This window comes from Rhineura floridana, chromosome 2 (assembly GCF_030035675.1).
Source record: "Rhineura floridana isolate rRhiFlo1 chromosome 2, rRhiFlo1.hap2, whole genome shotgun sequence".
Lineage (NCBI taxonomy): Eukaryota > Metazoa > Chordata > Lepidosauria > Squamata > Rhineuridae > Rhineura > Rhineura floridana.
The window spans coordinates 18,065,977-18,086,344 of NC_084481.1; the positions used below are offsets into that span (position 1 = coordinate 18,065,977).

Sequence of the window (20,368 nt, forward strand, 5' to 3'; positions counted from 1 at the left end):
ATCATCATCCAAGTACCTGCATGAAGAACTTGGTTGAGAAGGTTCTTAATAAGAGATGCGGTAACTGGCGATTCATTCAGGAGCAGTCCCAGCCCAGAATACCCAACTTCTCCGAGTTTCATACGCTGTTTGCTCCGTTCATAGACTTTGGTGCACTTCAGCATCTGCTCCACGATCTGCAAAGAACAGAAGACTTCATGCATCTTATGTGGACAGCCAGATCCTTCTCAAGCAAGAAGCCAATAGGGCAAGTCTGGTTGGCTTTGCAAAATGTTTTTGGATGGCTCTGCCCCCCACAAGACTCCAAGATCCCTATTCATGAGGGTCAGGGAAGTCCTTTCCTCACTGCAACAGTGCAGTACTATGGAGGCAAGGCATTCTTCCTGGTCTTATCAACCTTAGCCATTTAGAACCAACCTTGATTCCATCTGCACAACCCCACCCTGGCTTCTTTTTCTTGGTCATGTTTGCATGACAGAACGCTGAGATAAATGGGTCCATTTGTTCTCTCAGCAATACTTTTGTAACACAAGCCATTTAAGGGTTAATATGCCACTTTAACCAATTTCAAATGGGCATATTTGTTTATTTTTAATAAACCACCACCTAGAATTGCCACCTAGTTCTACAGAACCATCATAGTGGCTCAGAACACATCAAGAGGTATTCAACTAACACATCTCATCAGCACAAAGGGCAACCACTAACACAACAGGACTTTCCTCCCCTTCCTCTGCATGCATCCTCCCCAAAACCGGCTCTAGAGGATTGAGGGAACCCTTAGAACAAATTTAGGGAGGTACGAGGGGAGAAGGGGAAGTCCCACTGTGCTGGCAGTAATTCTTGCACTGACAGGGCGCTTTCTTAGCATTATGTTGGATACAACCCATCACCACCTATTAAAAACAATCATCAATACATTATCAGCTTTAACAACAAAATATTTTTTTTTAAAAGCAGAAAAACTTCTCAGATTAAGGCTGCAATCCTAAACACTCTGGCTAAGGAGCAGGCCCCATAACAAGATTGTTGTGTCAAATTAATGAATGATAGTTGGTTTCCTGAAGCTTAAGACAGAGCTGCGCAGCAGGTAAGCAAATGAGTTTATTTATAATAAAGTTATCAGTTTGTGTTCTATGCATGTTTTTATAAGTGTGCTATTTATAAGTGTGCTATTTCTTGTGCTAAAAGAAAGATGTTTTATATATATATATAAGCTTTTTATCTAGTAGATCTATCATTTTAGAGGAGACATAAGAAGTTACCTTGAATACAAGCTCCCTTAGTCTGTCCGAGTACCTCTGATTCAGCAGCAAAGCATAAAGGATGTCTGCATTTCCTGGCTCAAAAAGCAACAAGAAAAGCTGGTCTCGGGTTGGGCTGGTGTGAAGCAGGCTGAAGAGCACATCTAGGATGCTACAGAGCTGGGGGGTGGGGTGGGAAAACAACAACACCAAATCAAATCAAAGTGCAGAATCCACACAATTCTCACTGTTCAATCTCATCCACTGAAAACTGTAGCGCTCCGCGTGTGTAGGTGAGACGTGGTATGAGTCCAAGAACCGTTTAGAACAGGAATAAGACAGGCCAGGCAAGTTTCATGTAAGAGTCTTTACTAGGCAAAGACATTAGAGACATCTTCCTCCATTGACAATTCTTCCCCCACACTCGAGATCCTGCCAGTTCCCAGCTTATCACACTTTCAGCTAGCCAGACTGACCTTGATTGTCTGGAACTCTGTTCTCACAGTTTAACCCTTCTGCTTCAGGTTTCTCTCTCTCTGCTAAAAACCTTGTCTGTGAGTCTCACAACCTGCGTCACTGACCAACAGCCCCCACCTGAGACTTACAGACCACAAAACATCAAGTTACAATTATGACATTTCTACAACATTAACCTTCATTACAAATACATTTCAGTACATGGTTTCTTACAGCTTCTATTTACAGTTTCAGTTCAGTTCAGTTTCTCTTTATTCTTTATTTACACAAGTTTCACAGATTCAAGTTTGCTTTTATTTGATGATACATTACATTTCATTCTTCAACACAATATTTCCACATTAGATCCATTGTTTCTTTATCTATAGGCCCCTCTTTTTCCCATTCCTCTGGAATTTCATCTGTTTCATTATTCTGTTGTGTAACACTAAATGCAAATCTCTGAGGAGGTTGACCTTTCGTTTTTCTCTCTGATCTCCTGACATTATCTATTTCCATTTCTTCCTCACTTTCAACTTTAGTTGGACCAGCACTAGTACTTGGCATTTCTTTATCATGTGTTGTTATGTCTTCACCTCTCAGTCTTTTAACAGTACGTTTGCCACCATATATTAAATCTGTCAAAGCAGCTTTTAATGGAATTTGCTGCCCGAAAGGAACATTTGCAGCTTCCTGTTTGTTTTCACTCTCTAAGATCACTGTTTGGCTGTGTCTCCAAGGTTTATCTATCACGTTTATGTTTCTGCTTAACACTACTTGTTGTTTCTCAGGTAACCAAACTCTGTAATATGAATTCTGAAATCCCAAAATGCGTCCTGCTTGAGCTCTTGAGTGTTTTGCAACATGTACCCAGCATATTGCCCCAAAACGTTCTATGTGTTTCACCCTGGGTTTTCTTCCAGTCAGTTTCTCATAGGGAGACATGCCTATTGTTCTGTGCATTAGGCGGTTCTGAATATAAACAGTGTACAGTATACATTCACCCCAATAAGATTGATTCATATCAGCATCTGCTAGCATTGCTCTCAATGAATCCTGCAAAGACCTGTTCCTCCTCTCTGCCAAGCCGTTGGAGGAAGGGCTGTAGGGAGCGGTGAGACTATGAATTATTCCCTTCTTTTCCAAATATGTTTGAAATGAATTACTGGTAAATTCTCCTCCTCTATCTGATCTGATATTTTTGATTATAGCCCCATGTTGTGTCTCTGTTTTCTGTATGAATGTCTTTAATTTCTCTTCTGCGTCACTTTTCTTTTTCAATAAGAACACATGTGTAAATCTGGAAAAATCATCCACAATCACTAAATAAAACCTTGCTCCACCTTTTGAGCACTGAAAAGGACCAGCTAAATCCACATGTATAAGCTGATAGGGTTCTGAAGTCGTGCTTTCACAGCTCTTATTTACTGGCTTTACAGTCATTTTTGTTTTATAACATACCTCACACTCATCCACATGCTCACACAGTGTGTTAACTTCAAATCTTGACTATGCTTTGGGGTGTTTTGTATCTTTTGAAAATGTCCGTGTGCTAATTTTCTGTGCCATTCATGGACACAATTCTCATGTTTCTCTTTATTTACTGCTATCCAAGCACACATGTCTTTATCAATCTTGCATTCAACTATAAACATGTTGTTCTGTAATTTCCCTTGCATGCATATTTCACCATCTTTTCTCACAAAACATCTATCCCCTTCAAATGTAACTTTACAACCTATTTGAGCCAATTTTCTCACTGATAGAATGTTATATTTTAAACCAGATATCAATAATACATCTGTAAAAATTCCCAAATTACCCATCTTCAGCGTTCCTCTTGCTGTAGCGTCCTGAGTAGATCCATCAGCCAGATAAAGCTTCTCCTGCGTCGGCTTTGAAGTGAAAAATAAACTAAAGTCTGTGATTAGGCAATTAGACGCTCCACTGTCAAGAAGCCACTTAGAGTTAATCAGTTTATTGCTCTCCTTAGAAACAAAGTTCACGCTTGCCCTCTGACTTTCAAAGTCTCTGTAATTCCTCTTCTTTAAACAATGTCTCTGTATATGCCCACGTGACCCGCAAAAATAACATGTTTTAGTCTCTTCCCTGCTTCTTTGATTCTGTTGTACAGACACAGTCTCAGCCTCTTTTAAGTCCATTTTCTTGTTTTCTTGTCTCCTATACCACTCTTGTTGAAGTTTCTGTTCCACAAATTCCAAAGATAGAGTCCCGTCTGGTTGACTTTCAAGACCAGCAACCAGCACGTCCCATTTTTGATCAAATGAAGATAACAGGAGATAAACCATCTGCAAGTCATTATGATGTACGCCTCGATCTTGGAGCTCAGCATTTAATCTACGAAATTCAGCCAAATGCTCTTCCATAGTCACATCATCAGTAAAACGCATCTGATAAAGCTTCCGTGCCAAACACAGCCTGCTTCCCGCAGTTTGCTGTACATGTGCAGCTCTTAACTTTTCCCACATCTGATTAGCAGTCGGCTCATTACTCACCAGCAACAGTTGTGAATCTGATAGCCCCAGAGTAATAAAAGCCTTCGCTTTCTCGTCTTTCTTCAGCCACGCTGCTGAAGGAGCTGCCGGAGGGGTTTTTTCCACGACATCATTTAAATCCTCTTTAATCAGAACAGCTCTCATTCTCCACTTCCAGCTGGAGTAATTTACAGCATTCAGTCTCTCCATCGGCATCCCGGAAGACAGATTTACAGCCATGTTGCTCACTCTTACTTGCCTCTCACTTGCGCTTTGTTTCTCTCTGCAACAACGCCACTTCACCAGTTCTCGAACCCGCTACAACGCCTCATAATCTGGGCCCATAACCCCTGTTGCGCTCCGCGTGTGTAGGTGAGACGTGGTATGAGTCCAAGAACCGTTTAGAACAGGAATAAGACAGGCCAGGCAAGTTTCATGTAAGAGTCTTTACTAGGCAAAGACATTAGAGACATCTTCCTCCATTGACAATTCTTCCCCCACACTCGAGATCCTGCCAGTTCCCAGCCTATCACACTTTCAGATAGCCAGACTGACCTTGATTGTCTGGAACTCTGTTCTCACAGTTTAACCCTTCTGCTTCAGGTTTCTCTCTCTCTGCTAAAAACCTTGTCTGTGAGTCTCACAACCTGCGTCACTGACCAACAAAAACAGCCTCTGGCTGCCTTTGGCTTTTCATCTCCAGAGACAGAGAGACTATTTGAAGTGAGGGGATGCTCAAAAATGCAAGTATCCCTATTCAAATTAGAGGGGACCCAATTTGAGTCAGGCACAGCTCTCTTCTGAGCTTTCTCAGACTCCATTTAGGACTTTCGCCCTGCCTCCATGGACATTTGTAGCTGGGGATCAGGGGCTCGCCAGGAGAGGCAAGCAAGTGCAGGACGTGCAGATATACTGGGCTGCTCAGATGCTCAAGTCGAACACAAACACTAACACCAGCAACAGCGTTTGTGTTTTTTGAGTGTTTGACTTGAACACTCAAGCAGACCAATTGGCTTTGGGTTCTTTTCCTATGTCTGTACCCCTCAAACGTTTTTACTCTGAGTATCTCACTTAATTTTTTAGAGTAAATAAATGCAAAGCAATAAATGTAATATAACAATGTGTGTGCGTGCATGCGTGCGTGCGTGTATATTCAGGCTTCGAAGGGGTGGATGGTTCAGCCTATTTCTTTTCCATGTCAGTTTCACATGTGCTCAATTATAGGCCTGCTCCATAATGTAAAAATCACATCTAAATTGCAGGCATTTTGATATGCATTCTTTCCCTAAAATACACCTTTTTGAATAATTTTCAAGGCATTTGCCTCTAGAATATACATGGCATGTGCATTTTTGTACCCATTTTAAAAGTGATGCTGCATAATAAAATTCAGATTAGTGCATAATCCAGTTGAAAGCTGCATTCTGATTCACACATAATAAGCCAAGAATCTATGGCATAGATCAGTTCACTTTATATGCAGACTGAACTCATTTCTCCTCCACCCTGGTATCTAGAATTAGGTACAATCCAGTCAAAGCTAAGTTCTTCCGAGTCCTACTGGATTTCAATAGGATAGAATTAATCAAATTCCCTCCATAGCAACGTCATTTAAGACAGCAGTGGGGAACCTCTGGTCACAAGCCTAATTAGGGCCACCAGCACCCCCCTCATGTGGCCTGTGGCATGGTTTGGCCAAAGCTACACCCATCTGTCCATCACTTGCTATCATACAACATCATGTACCAGGCTGGTAAAGACCCTCTAAGCATGCTCCTGATATTTCCTTTCAAACCACTGGCATAATTCAGCCACAGAAGAAGGCATCATATTAAGAAAGCACCAAATTAAACCTGGAAAGGAAGAATCAGGAGCACATGAGTGCACTACAGTTCCTCCTTTTGATTTGATTTGATTTTGATTTTAATATTTCTACCCCGCCTTCTGGCCAAAAGGCCCTCAAGGCGGCTTACAAAAGAGCACCAATATAAAAATACACCAATAAAACATCAATAATATATCAATAAAACAATAAATAAACAATAAACAATAAAAACAATACAATTTGTAATACATTTCAAAGTTAACACAAACTACCTCCCCCCTCACCTTGGCAAAATAGGTATTATAGATATTGGGCTACTTTGCAAGGCTAGCCACACTCTCTCAGTCATAGTCCTATCCCCATAGTTCTGGGTGTGGCGCGGCCCTCTAAGCCCGCGGAAGCCGGGGCTCCCGCTTATGATGGCGGCTCTGGCTCTGGAGCCATTGGTTCGCCTTGCAAGGGTCCCAAAGGTGGAGTCCGATGGGGGGAGGGAGCGAGAAGCCGCCGGAGGCCTTTCCGCATCCATTTCTCCTTCTTGGTGCTGGAGATGACGACACCTTCTGCTTGCTCCATGCACTTTGAGCTTCTTCTGGCCGGGCCCAGCGCTTGCTGAAGGACTCCAGGTGGTGGGGACGCCGCTGCCTCCCTTGGAGCCTTCGTTGCTTTCGATTTTGATAAGCCGGTGCTTGAGGGAGATGTACTTGACGGCAGCAGCATTGGGCGGGGTGGCGGCTCATCTTTCGCTGTGGCACGGTCTGCTCATACTGCAGCACCCGCTGCTCTAGGCTGTCGTCCACTGCCATCCCGGTTGGCTCTGCTGGTCTGTTGCCATCTGGGAGGACGGAGGGGCTGCTCTCTTCTCCGCGCCACTTCCATGGGGCTTCGAAGAGGGGTGGGGAGCAGTCCCACAACCACAGCTTGAATTCCAAGTCAGGGATGCAAAGGAAGAAACAAAGTATTCTTCCATTGCAGCCACAGGTTTTAAAGTTGAACCACCTGACTTCATATGACATCAGGTGATTGACAGATGGGAAGTCAAAGTGGCCTGCAGAAGGTGGGTCAGTTTTGGATCTGGCCAGATGGCTGGATCCAATTCCACACCCCTGGGTTAGCATAACATCTACACATATAAGGCAGAGGCTTGCTCTAGATTTATATATCATGGGTTGCAGGAAAAATCAATGCATCTACACCAGACAATGCACATAGCAGGGTAAAAAGTAAGAGCATCCCCTTTAAAAAAACAAGAAAAGGAAAAGAATTGATAGGTAGTGGATGAGGCCTAATTACCCGATATGAAATATTCACACTTAGCAGACTGTTTTTGCAACACACTATACCATTATTTACATGTGTTACATGACTGGTGGTATTTTTCACTCCCATTGTTTGAAGATGGAATACAGAACAAAAGGCTAAAAGAAACTGTAGTTGAACACAGGTATACTAATTTATTATTTATTTTATTTATTGGATTTCTTAGTCACCCATCTGGCTGGCTAACCAGTCACTCTGGGCGACGTACAAAATAAGCAAAATAGCACAAAATGACACATCAATACAATAACATTAAAATCTAAAAGCAATGATGTTAAAATCTAGCCCACCCCAAAGGCCTGCCTGTAGAGCCAGGTCTTCACGGCCCGGCGAAGATCATTTGGAAGGGAGTTCCATAGGGAGTTCCATAGGGTGGGGGTCACAATTGAAAAAGCCCTTTCTCTAGTCCTCACCAGTCTAGCTGTTTTGACTGGTGGGATAGAGAGGTCTTTTGAGGCCGATCTTGTTAGGCGGCATAGCTGATGATGTTGGAGGCGCTCCTTCAGATAGACTGGGCCGAAACCATGTAGGGATTTAAAGGTCAAAACCAACACCTTGAATTGAGCCTGGCAAGCAACTGGTAGCTGTTAGCAACTAAATACCTGTTCCTCTTCATTGATGGCTGCTACATATCCCATGATGCTCTGCACTTCCTCATGCGCCCCACCTTTGCTCAGGAAGTACTTGATTAATCCATACAGAGATGTTCTTATTGTTCTAAGGTCATCTGGCGTCAAGTCACTGTCTTTATAGCTGTTTCTAACAAAAACAAGAAAGGGAGACCTTATAAAAATGATCATGTGTTATGTATTTCAAATAGGTAATCTGACCCAGAAAATCCTAGTTCTCTCAGTTTTCTTTTCCCAAACATTTCCCCCTTTGTACATTATTTATCTGTGTTAACTACTCCTTTTATTGATAATGGATATTTTTTAAAAATTACTTTATTTTTTATTGTTAAACATCACAAAAACTTCAGCCAACAGAGGAAGATAGCACCAATGGAACAAGCAAATGAAAAACAGAGTAGGTTAAAAAAATAGTGCTGGCCACTTAAGCTCTTGTACAGGGGAATGACTTTAAAATTATTAGGTATCATCAAGTCCAAGTCTCTAAATAAATGAATTTATATAACTTCTCTTACTAAACTCCATATGCCTCAAAATCTGGCCTTAGAGGTGGTTAATAATTTTCCAGTAAACTGGTATAGTGCAATGGCTAAAACATTGAGCTGTGTAACCAATCTACCTTACAGGGTTGTTGTTGCAAGGTAACATATGCGAAGCACTCTGAACATTTTAACAGCTTAGTCCTATAATGCTTACTCATAAATAAGCCCCACTGAGTTCAATGGGGCTTATTCCCAAGTATGCGAAGGACTGCAGTTTTCTTCAAAAGTCAGACCTCACAATTACGTGCAATATATGACTTTATTATTTCCATTTGACAGTCAGAGATCTTTCACTTTATCAAGTATAATATACAACAAGCTAAGGAACAAAACAAGATTTCATACCCATAATAAATCCTCAATGTATCCAGTAAAAACTGCACGCCATACTTTTTTCGGAAAAGCCTCCTACTATCTTTGATAATTGTAGAAAGGTACTGGATATGACCTAAAAATTAACATTTCCTATTAGAATAGGCCAGTCTAGACTTTCAAACACTGTGAACTCATTTCAGATGTGGAACCCTATACCTCTAGGTAAGACTGGGAGGTCATCTCTCAAGTATCCTGTTGACACCATTTTACTTTGCTCCAAAGCTCTTATGCACCCTGATTCTCCCATAATCTCAACCCAGTCCTCCTTTCTAACAACCCCATTTTCTCTTCTATTTTGTGTGTGCGCATAGGCACAACACACACAAGCCTCTCACATTTAGATCAAAACAATTTCCCCTTAGCTCTCCCATAATAGAAGAATCCTGTATCATCTGAGCTGGAAAACCTTTTTTGACCTTCCTTCTTGGCCAACCCTCCGTGTGGGGGGGGCACACATACCAACATGGAGGATGGCAAAGACAAAAGTGGGCATGGTCAAACTGGGCATGGCCATCTCCATGTGCACACACAACAGCCACAATAATATAAGAACACACACTCACGCCCCCCTCCCCTAGAACTGTGCTTGAAAAATGCATTTTAGCTGCTTTCAAAGGTAGTTGCTGGGGGGGCGCTCTTCCTAGAACTTAGAACTGGAGAGAAAGTATTAACCCTCCTGTCTCCAGCAACTGGAGAGGTGCAGGGCAAGGAGGGGATGCTGTGAGCTAGATGGAGAGGCCCCAGAGACCACATCTGACTCATGGTCTGGTGGTTTCCCATCCCTGGTCTAACTCCATCCACACACAGTGACCAAGCAAAGACTCTCTGGATGATATCAGACACCATTCAGTCCAAAAGCCAAACCGTGATTTGCACTAACTATAGTTTAGACCCCAACAGCACAACCTGAGCTTCCAAATGTACAAACAGGCCCCATTTTATAGCAGGTTGTTTGCTTTCATTTACAGTCTGCTTGGCACTCCATTCTCAGTATCCCTGGAAGCATAACTACAGTATGTCAATTTACATACCACATCAAACCATCATTAAGCACAAACCATGCCTGCAAGCCCACTTTAAACCACTGTTTTAGATTTTGGTTTCCAGGCTGAACACATCTTATAATTTCAGGTATCAGAGTAGTTAACCATTCTTATTTATTTATAGTTTGATATAATAATTGTACTGAACCTGGGAAAGCCTTCCTCATACCATAATACCCACTTGGAGATGATGGGATAACAAGGGGAAAACAACTTGACTGTCTCCTTCCCCCAGAATACTTTTGATTTGACTTTTACTGCATTGCCCAGACCAAGGATGTGTGTTGGGATTTGGGAGGGGGTACTTAGAGATTATTAAGAGCTCACTAATCCTGGAGACAGTAACAGCAGCCTAATTAAAAAAAGGTTCCCACAGACTGCTAGGTCCCTTAAACGGAGGAGCTCATCAGTCTGCAAGTAGAACCCCTTTACGCAGGACGCTAGCAGAAGAGGAGCATCAGCAAGGGTGGGAGCTAGCCTGCATGGCCCTGTGACCCTTCCCCCCAACACCTATTCAACATGTGAAGGGGTCATCTGACTCTCCTCAATATTGCCTTGCTTTAAAACCAAAGCAGCAACAATGTGAAGCAAATCAAGTCATGTTTAGGATTAATTTTAATAGTATATAACCTCACCAATTTGGAATGGGAAGTCTCCACGATTCCAGATGCTGAAGTCAAAAAGTAAGTGTTGATACATCTGCTGCAAAAGCTGCACGTTTTTTGCCACTGAGACTTGCTCTATCAGTAACTGAACTGCTATGAGTACATTCACATCCATGAAGCTGCTTGGCACCTAAGAAACAGCCAGGCAAATATAGGTCTTATACTTACACGCTGTTGTTGTTTTAAATTATGATTGCATATTCAAGCAAGTAGACTTTTCACAAAATATGTTTTTGCAGAAGGCCAACTAATTTTGTTTACACAGAAAAGACATTTGGTCTTACCGTAAAATGGTTTTCTCTGTGCATGTCAAAAGCTGATCTCAGGTGGGTATCTAGCGCCACCTAGCAGTTGAAGGCAGAAGAGTACTAAAGAGATTTTTTTTAACAAGGACTTCCTGCTCTGTTCAGCTCCTTCTTTCAGTTTTAGATAACAAGCCAACCAACAGGAGGAAAGAGCAAAGAGAAATAACAGGAACCATCCACACGAAACAGGAGACAACAGCACTCATACGCTCTCTGCTATAGGCCTAAGATGAAAAAGACAGTGATGACAGCCCAGCTCTCCTGGGGACTGGCCCTGAGATCAGCTTTTGACATGCACAGAGAAAACCGTTTTACAGTAAGACCAAATGTCTTTTCTCCTGTGCATGGAAAAGCTGATCTCAGGTGGGACATACCAAAGCTGACCCATGCAGGGTGGGAACATCGCTGGGCTGATTACACTAGTGATCTGGGAGAACGTGCTGTAGCACTCTCCTCCCAAAAGCTGCCTCTGCTGATGTATATGTGTTAACCTTATAGTGTTTAATAAACATATTAGGAGCGGCCCATGTAGCTGCTCTACAAATCTCTGTGATAGATGCATGGCGTGAGAATGCTGCCGGTGTGGCTGCTGCCCTAGTTGAGTGGGCCACTATCCTGGCTGGCTGGGCTAACTTTAGAGAGGCGTAGGCCAGTGTGATACATGCCTTGATCCACCTAGCAAGTGTGGAAGAAGACACTTTCTTCCCTAAAGATGCTGGGTGGAAGGAGACAAGTAAACAATCTGTCTGACGGAGATGTTTTGTTTTAGAGATATACATATTCAGGGCTCTTCGCAAATCCAGTGAATGCCACACTTTCTCTGTGGGGTGAATGGGATTAGGACGAAAAGAAGGGACAGTACGTAGGACTACTCTATCCTTATAAAACACACAGAAATTCTTGTCAATAGACAGAGCATTCAACTCAGACACTCTCCGGGTCAACGTAATGGCCACAAGGAACAAGACCTTAAAGGATAGGAGACGTAGGAAAATTTGTCAGGGGTTCAAAAGGGGGCTTTTGTAGTGCCGTTAACACCTTCTGTAGATCCCAAGTTGGGTAACGATGGGTCGCAGGAGGTGTCGATGCCGTTGCCCCACGTAGAAAATGCCTGAGTAACAGATGAGATCCCAGCAGTTTCTCTGGAGATTATTTATTTATTATTTTATTTATATCCTGCCCTTCCTCCCAGCAGGAGCCCAGGGCAGCAAACAGAAATGCTAAAAACACTTTAAAACATTATAAAAAGACCCTAAAATACATTAAAACAAAACAACATTAAAAACATTTTTTTAAAAAGCTTTAAAAACATCTTTTAAAAAAGGGTTAAAAACATTATTAAAAAAACATATTAACAAGCAATTCTAAGGTGCAGACTGGGATAGGTCTCAACTTAAAAGGTTTGTTGAAAGAGGAAAGTCTTCAAAAGGTCCCAAAAAGATAGCAGAGATGGTGCCCACCTAATATTCAACGGGAGGGAATTCCACAGGGGAGGTGCTGCCACACTGTCCATTTCCTATATTGTGCAGAACGAAGCTCCTGATAAGATGGTATCTGCAGGAGGCCCTCACTTGCAGAGCGCAGTGATCTACTGGGCATATAAGGGGTAAGACGATCTTTCAGGTATTCTGGTCCCAAGCTGTATAGGGCTTTGTACACCAAAACTAGAACCTTGAACTTGGCCTAGTAGCAAATGGACAGCCAGTGCAATTCTTTCAGCAGTGGGGTGACATGTTGGTGATACCCTGCCCCAGTGAGCAGTCTCGCTGCTGCATTTTGCACCAGCTGCAGCTTCTGGATCAGCCTCAAGGGCAGCCCCACATAGAGCATATTACAGTAATCCAGCCTGGAGGTTAGCAGTGAGTGGACAACAGTGGTCAGGCTATCCCACTCCAGAAACGGCCGCAGCTGTCTTATCAGCCGAAGCTGGTAAAAGGCACTCCTAGCCACGGAGGTCACCTGGGCCTCTAGTGACAAAGATGGATCCAGGAGCACCCCCAGACTACGGACCAGCTCTTTCAGAGGGAGTACAATCCCATCCAAAGCAGGCAACTGACCAATTATCCAAACTTGGGAACCACCAACCCACAGTGCCTCTGTCTTGCTAGGATTCAGACTCAGTTTATTGGCCCTCATCCAGAGATGTAGACAGAACCACCAAAAGGGCTGAAGCCTGGCGTCTGAGAGTGTTTAGCCTAAGACCCAAGACAAGCCATCCTGTAGGAAGCAGAGAAGGTCACTTATACCTGCTTTCGTTGGAATTAATCCCTTCTTTTGTTGGAATTAATCCCTTCTTTTGTGACCACGTCGAGAAGGCCTTCCATGTAGTCTCATATATTCTAATTGTGGAAGGGCGTCTTGAGGCCATCATAGTTTCCACCACTTGAGTTGGAATGCCTCGTTTTAAGAGGCGTCGCCTCAGTCTCCAGACATGAAATGCCAGCCCTCCTGGGTCTGGGTGAAGAAGCTGTCCCTGCGACAATAGGTCTTCCCTGAGGGGAATTTGCCATGGAGGATCGATGGATAGATCGACGAGTTCTGGGAACCAGGGTCTCCTTGGCCACCAAGGAGCTATCAGTAGAACTCTTGCCCTTTCGGCTCAGATCTTTTGAAGTACCCTGGAAATGATCGGAAGAGGTGGGAAGGTGTAGAGTTGTCCTTGGGGCCGCTGGGACGCCAGAGCATCTATGCCTTCCGCCTCTGGTGTCACATATCTGGAGAAAAATCTTTTCACCTGGCGGTTGAGGTGTGTGGCAAATAGGTCCACCTCGACTCTGCCGAATTGTCTCACTATTTCCTGAAGCTTCCATTCTTCCTGATGCACCTTCTGTCTGCTGAGCCAATCCGCTTGGCAGTTGTCCTTCCCCTTGAGGTATTCCGCAAGGTTTGAGTCCACGTGTGTTTCCGCCCACTGGAACAGCAGGGCAGCTTCCTTCTGTAGTTGTGGGGAGCATGTGCCTCCCTGACGATTCAAATGTGATTTGGCCGATACGTCTGTCCTAACCAGCACTGCCCCCAACTGTTTGATCTCTGTGAAGTGCCTCAGGGCTAGCCGAATTGCAAGAAGCTCCAGAAGATTGATTGGAAGTACTGACTCCTGTGGTGACCAAGTCCCTTGTATCATCTTGCTGTCGCAAATGATTCCCCAGCCTATCAGGCTGACATCTGAGGTGATCAGGGTCCATGGAGGGTCCTGGAACGGCACTACCCTTAGTAGATTGGGTTTGTGTGCCTACCATAGCAGGGAGTGACGGACCACTAGTGAAAGTGCTACCTTTCAGTGACGCCTGGCCGCAATGTCGCTTTGAAAAGGCAGTAGCGCCCACTTGAGTAGTTGAGAGTGGTGACGTGTCCATGGTGTAGTCTGATAGGTTGAGACCATCAACCCCAAGATACCTGCCAGGTGCATAAGATCTGCCAAAGGCGAAGATAGGAGCTGTGTGACAGCTGTAATTATCTTGTCTACTCTGTCTTGAGCTAATGTTATGAGTCCCTTCTGCGAGTCTATGGTGGCCCTCAAATGTATTATGTAGTGGGCTGGACAAAGCTGGCTCTTGGTTTGATTGACAAGGAAGCCATGATCCTTGAGGCATGCTAGGGTGATGTGCAGATCTTCCAAAGCCTTGTGGAGGGATGGAAACTGGAGAAGTCATCCAGGTAAGGAAGGACATGGACCCCCTGCATCCTGAGGTGTGCCACCAGAGCAACCACAATCTTTGTGAATACTCTGGGGGCAGACGCCATACCAAAGGGCATGGCCCTGTACTGAAAGTGATCCTCCCTCACTGCAAACCGGAGGTAACATATGTGAGGCAGAAAAACAGGGACATGCAGATAGCCCTCCTTCAGATCGACAGACGAGAGGAAGTCTCCCTTTCTTGATGGAGAGTAAAGTTTCCACGCGGAACCTGCAGTATTTTATGAAGTGATTTAAGTTCTTCAAATCGAGTACCGCCCTGAAAGATCCATCTTTTTTCACGATGGTGAAGAACACTGAGTAGATTCCTGAAAACCTCTCACCTGTTGGAACAGGCTCTATTGCTGCAATCTGCAGGTGGGCAATTGCTTGAAGAGTCCTTTCCCACTTGTCCGGAGATGTTGAGCGGGGGGAGGAGATAAACTTGGTTGGAGGAAGGGAGGTGAATTCCACCCTCAGTCCATATCTGACGGTGTGCAGTACCCACTGGTCCGAAGAATTGTCCCTCCTGCAGTGGGCAAAGTGTTGAAGGCGTCCTCCCAGCTGATGAACCCTGGCATCAGAATTGATGCTTATTCCCCCAAGCCTGGGATCCAAAACCCAATCTATTGGGGAAAGGTGGTTGGCTTTTAGACTGGGTAAGTTGCCTATTCCAGAAGGGACGGTTGGTACGGGACTCCTTTGCTCTTCCAAACGCCCTGGGGCCTCGAAAGGACTGGGAGGGCAAATAAGGATGGAAAGGTCTACGGAAGAATCTTTTGTCGTCTCATTTTTTCGGCAGAAGGCATAGCTTTCTTCTTTTCCCTCTTGAAGGTGGCAGAGTGACTGCTGTGGCTGGTGTGTCCTGTGTGGGGTGTCGAGCCTCAGCCGCTGATGTGGAAAGATCTCTGGATAGATCCATTAGGCGAGAATCTCTCAGCTGTTCCTTTAATTGTGAACAGTGTGGGTTGTGTACCACCCCCTGAACTTGACGTGAAGAGGGTGAAACGAAGGGTGCTTCACCCCTCTTCTCCTGTAACTCTTGGTGAGACGTAGCTGTCTCGAGGAAGCCTTCAAACTCCTCAGGAAAAGACGATGTAGAAAAAAATCACCTCCAGGATGAGCTGGAATTGGGTGCCTTCATCCTCAGATAGGGATTACAGGTCCCTCTGTGACCTGCACATGTTGCTATGAGCCTCCTTTGGTGCAGCCCCTTGTGCATCACCAGGCCATTGCCTGTCGTGACTGGTTCCCCTACTACTCTTAGGTGCCAGTCGTTGTGGAGCCACCCTGCCCGCGACAGTACAAACCTCAGCCACCTCGGGCCTGCTGGAAGAGGGGCAGGGTATGGCTACCTCCACCTAGGATTCAATAGAACCTAAAGGCCCTAGGGCAGCCTTTCCCAACCAGTGTGCCTCCAGATGTTGTTGGACAACAATTCCCATCTTTCCTGACCATTGGCAATGCTGGCTGAGGCTGATGGGAGTTGTGGTCCAACAACATCTGGAGGCACACTGGTTGGGAAAGGTTGCCCTAGGGCCTGGTTGGATAACGGCAGAGGCACAACTTCCATTGTAGTGTGAGGCTGAAGTGACTCAGGTTTCTTTGGTGGGTGGTCCAATTTGCGTGTTGCCTTCCCCATGGGCACAAACCGTGCTGCGGGTCTTATTGGGCCTAAGGGCTGTGATAATAGCCGGGCCAGGTGCTGAGGAGCTGCGGGAGGGGGATACGCTTCCCCTGCAGCTGTAGCATCTCGCTGAGGCCTTCCACAGACGAGAGGATGGAGGAGAGGGTGGCAGGCACTCAGCATCCTGGGGAGCACACTGCAAGAGATGTCCTTGCTCACGCCGTGGAAGGAGGAGGCCGGTTGGGTGATTGCTGGTAGGCAAGCAAGACGTGCCTGAGAAACAAGGCTGGTGGGGGGGGCAGAGTCCAATGAAGAAGACAATGGTCTTGCAGCCAAAGCGGTGGGGTGGCTGCTTTGCGGTCAGCTCAGGCCACCGTGAAGTCTCGGGGGGGGGGGGAGAAACATAAAATGACAAACCCCTTTTTTTGTTTTAAACTACATGTAGGAAACAGCAAAGGAAGGAAAAGGTACAGCCACACAATAGGAAAAAAACACCAAACTATACAGGCTTGAACGCAGAGAGGAGCCAGATCAACCGTTCTTAAACTGAAAGAAGGAGCTGCACAGAGCATGAAGTCCTATTTAAAAAAAAATCTCTTTAGCACTCTTCTGCCTTCAACCACTAGGTGGAGCTAGCTACCCACCTGAGATCAGCTTTTCCATGCACAGGAGAACAAGTCAATTTGAGACTTAAGCAAACTTCTTTTGACAGCTGTTTGTTTAAACAAATTTATTTGTACAGTTCTTATTTTAAATTTCAATGTTGAATAGTAATAAGTACTGCAAACGCAGTGGGCACCGCTTAACACCCCATCCCTAAATTACTACTACCTATTATTGAAACAAAGGTTGTGCACAAAATGAGTTCTCATAGGCATCTGGTTGGTCACTGGACTAGATGGGCCTTTGGCCTGACCCAGCAGGGCTCTTCACAGGAAAGAGTTGTGGATACACAGCCAAAGGAGGACTACATTAGGTTGATATTCACAGTAAAGGATCAAAGTTGCATTGTCCAGTCCTGCCCTTTCTCAACATCCTCTCATTGGAAACTATATTAGGTCCATTTCTGGTCCATCACATTCACATGTGTTCACCCATAAGTCTGTGTTCCATCACTCATCTTTGCGGATTTATTTTTAAAATCTGCATAAAATGTTTCACATCTAACTAGTACTTAAATCCACATTTCTAATTGTAGTTCCTCTTAAAATTTCTAAAGTTATTTTGCTCACTGATCCTGGAGACAGTATCAGCAGCCTATTTTTGATACTTTTTTTTTTTTTAGCCAAGAACTGCATCTGAATGTACAGGAAGTGCAAAACCCCATGAATAACTATGTTGCAACCTGCACATTAGTCCTGAAGGTGTGGATCTGGCCAGTTCATATCAGAATTTGCAGACTGAATTTCTTGACCATCCTTAATTCTAATAGGGACTTCTGCACACCAATCCTAAAACAAGTAGGCTTGATCCAAACATACAATTGTGACATGCTCGACACCCCACATTAACCAAGTCCACATATTTTGGGCTCCATATGGATAGGCCACTATGATGCTGAACACACAGGTCAAGTGCAGACATAATGCTTCCCAATCTCTTAATCATTATTTATTTATTTAAAAAATTTCTATGCTGCTTAATCATTTGTGTTTCTAAGCATGGTACACAAAAACTAAGCATGGCCAAGAATCAACTCTCCATCAACCTTCCTCATTTTAAATACTGTCTTACAGCTAACCAGATGTAATGGCTACACAGTTGTTAAAGCTGAAAAGGATTAACCGAGAAGGAATTCACGGAGGAGGAGGAAGAGAATGTGTGGGAGAGAGGAGTGAGTGAGCAAACAAACCTGGAGGATATAGCTGATCTCTTATTCTTAGTCAAGAAATAGGCAGAAGCAATTTACCGGGTGGGGCGGAGCCACCATACTAGCTTCACAGCAGGAAACGGGTTGCTGTTGCTTACTGGGAGGAGGCAGGACAAGGCAGCAGGGAGACTGGTGCAGTGCAAACATTTCAGCAGAGCATTTCTGCTTGTGTGTTTGCCTCTTGGCTCTTCTCCGTCTCACTCCCAGTAAGCAACAGTGATTCACTTGCTGGGAAGCAAACAATGGGTCATTGGTCCTATTCAGTACAATTGCTAGCATTAAATACTGGAAACATGTTATTTTGGAGCTGTTGAGTACCTTCTGCAAAAGGGCTCCTAAGGTTGCCACTCCATGTGAGTGAACAAGATTATCTTGATTGATTGGATGCCTTTGAATAAAGTGCTTTATCATCAAAATGAACGTTGCAACAATGTTCTTCTCTAAACGAGCCTCTGTAAAAAGGAATATAAGACTTTAGCTAAAAATGTTAGCACTGTTTCACAATTAAAATGTAAATGTACTCCCTTCAAGCCAATTCCGACTTATGGCAACCCCATGAATAGGGTTTTCATGAGGCTGAAAGGCAGTGACTGGCAGTGACTCACTGGTCACCCAGTGAGCTTCATGGCTATGTGGGCATTCGAATCCATAGTCCAACACCTTAACCACTATACCACACTTGCTCTTCACAATTATAGAACAAAAATCAGGAAATACTTTGTCTTAGCCCAGTTACTTAAAAGCTTCAATACATAGTTCTTCCCCTACCTGAAGCCTTGGTAGAGGTTACCACCACCCAATCTCCTTCTACAGGCGTTAGCAATTCAGGGGGAACAGATTCCATGTCACGCCTCTCAGGTAATTGTCCATCAAGGAAGCTGATCTGCTCTAGCAGTGGGAACAGCACATTTAATCCACCTATACAATTGATCATATCCTTAAAGAACAAAATGGACAGTGGAAGAGAGAGAAGAGTTAGGGAAAAGAAAAAGCAGTAAATGTTTTGAAACCAACAACAATAAAAATGTTGGTAAAGACCTGTGATTGTAAGTGAATTGGACTTCTCATAGCTCCTGTAGCACTGAACGTTTGAAATCAGTTGCAACTTATGTAGATGCCAAGTTTATTGGTAAATCTACTGGTCACACTGTAGCCTCCTTTCCTAAAGACAGTGAGTGCACTTCCAGTGCTGGCTCCTCCTCCCCATAGAAGACAACAGCTCCCATTGGGTTATTTGGAAAAAATATATGGGGCTGCAAGTGAGGAAGAGGCAAAAACTTTCCCCCTTCTTGTGCCTCTGGGGTCACCACAGTCTGAAGCAGAGGGCAGGTTATGTCCCCACTCTGTGTCCCTAATTGCAGCCCCTTAGTTTCTCTCATATTATAGGCTATTTCCACAGGAGAAAGTAAACAGTGATCCTGAAACTACCATGCAATTTAGAGATTATTGCACAAACTCCTTAAGCCTCTAATGTGCTATATGGTGGTGCTGATGCTGCACCGATCCTCTGCACATTTCAGGGAATCCACAACACAGATGGGAAATAGTCCAGAGCCAATACAGACTTTAAAGTGAGGCTATCCAAACAGCTGTTCAGTATCATCTCCTCCTTTGATAAAGAGCTCCTTACATGCTTTTCCTGTGCTTCCAGTTTAGTACAGCTACAGAAACTTGCAGCGCAGGCTTGCCTTTAGGAATTTAGGCTGCAATCCTATACACACAGACTTGTAACTAAGGCTCAGTGAACTCAATGAAACTTACTTCTACTGCGTTGTTAGTAAAGCGTTAAGGCATTACACACCCTTTATAAAGCACCTCCAAGTATCTCTATTCATTTCCTCCACCAATGTTTTTGCTTTGCAGTTACTTCCCACCTACTCTCCCCACCCCTCTTCAGCCCTTTGCAACACACACATAAATCCAGCATGGGGAGTCACTGGTCATCAGCCCCAGAAAATGTTGCTAAGTTGTATGGTAGTTTCTCATGCACATAACCATCCTGTTCCATATAGAATCACAAAGCAAATAAAAGCCACTGAGGAGGTTTACCTTGATGTCCCAGTTCACAACTTTGTTCCCTGTTAGTCTTCCATGTAGAAGATTTGTAGAAAGGTCAAGACATATTGGGCTTCTGCAAGCCTGTCAGAAAAGAGAAGAAAACGAACCCAGCACTGTTTAACAAATAAACTGAGGCAGGGGCTTATAATTATCTGAATACAGAACTTCTGTTTTGTTATCATGGGTAATAGTTGGTGGCATCCTCCCCACATTTTGTCTAATCCCTTTCTAAAGCTATCAA

At 44.2% G+C, this 20,368-nt stretch overlaps 1 protein-coding gene across 4 annotated transcripts in view; it reads right to left on the minus strand.

The window, feature by feature from the left end:
- Nucleotides 1-20,368, minus strand: part of NBEAL1 (neurobeachin like 1) — a 158,357-nt gene that overhangs the window by 55,269 nt on the left and 82,720 nt on the right. For all 4 annotated transcript variants that reach the window (XM_061607938.1, XM_061607940.1, XM_061607937.1 and 1 more), the window contains 8 exons: nucleotides 20,119-20,208; nucleotides 18,838-19,006; nucleotides 18,388-18,521; nucleotides 10,562-10,721; nucleotides 8,854-8,956; nucleotides 7,940-8,096; nucleotides 1,266-1,424; nucleotides 17-176 (listed from right to left, as the gene is read on the minus strand). In XM_061607938.1, coding sequence (XP_061463922.1) covers nucleotides 17-176; nucleotides 1,266-1,424; nucleotides 7,940-8,096; nucleotides 8,854-8,956; nucleotides 10,562-10,721; nucleotides 18,388-18,521; nucleotides 18,838-19,006; nucleotides 20,119-20,208 — 1,132 coding nt within the window. The remainder of the gene's footprint in view (nucleotides 1-16; nucleotides 177-1,265; nucleotides 1,425-7,939; nucleotides 8,097-8,853; nucleotides 8,957-10,561; nucleotides 10,722-18,387; nucleotides 18,522-18,837; nucleotides 19,007-20,118; nucleotides 20,209-20,368) is intronic.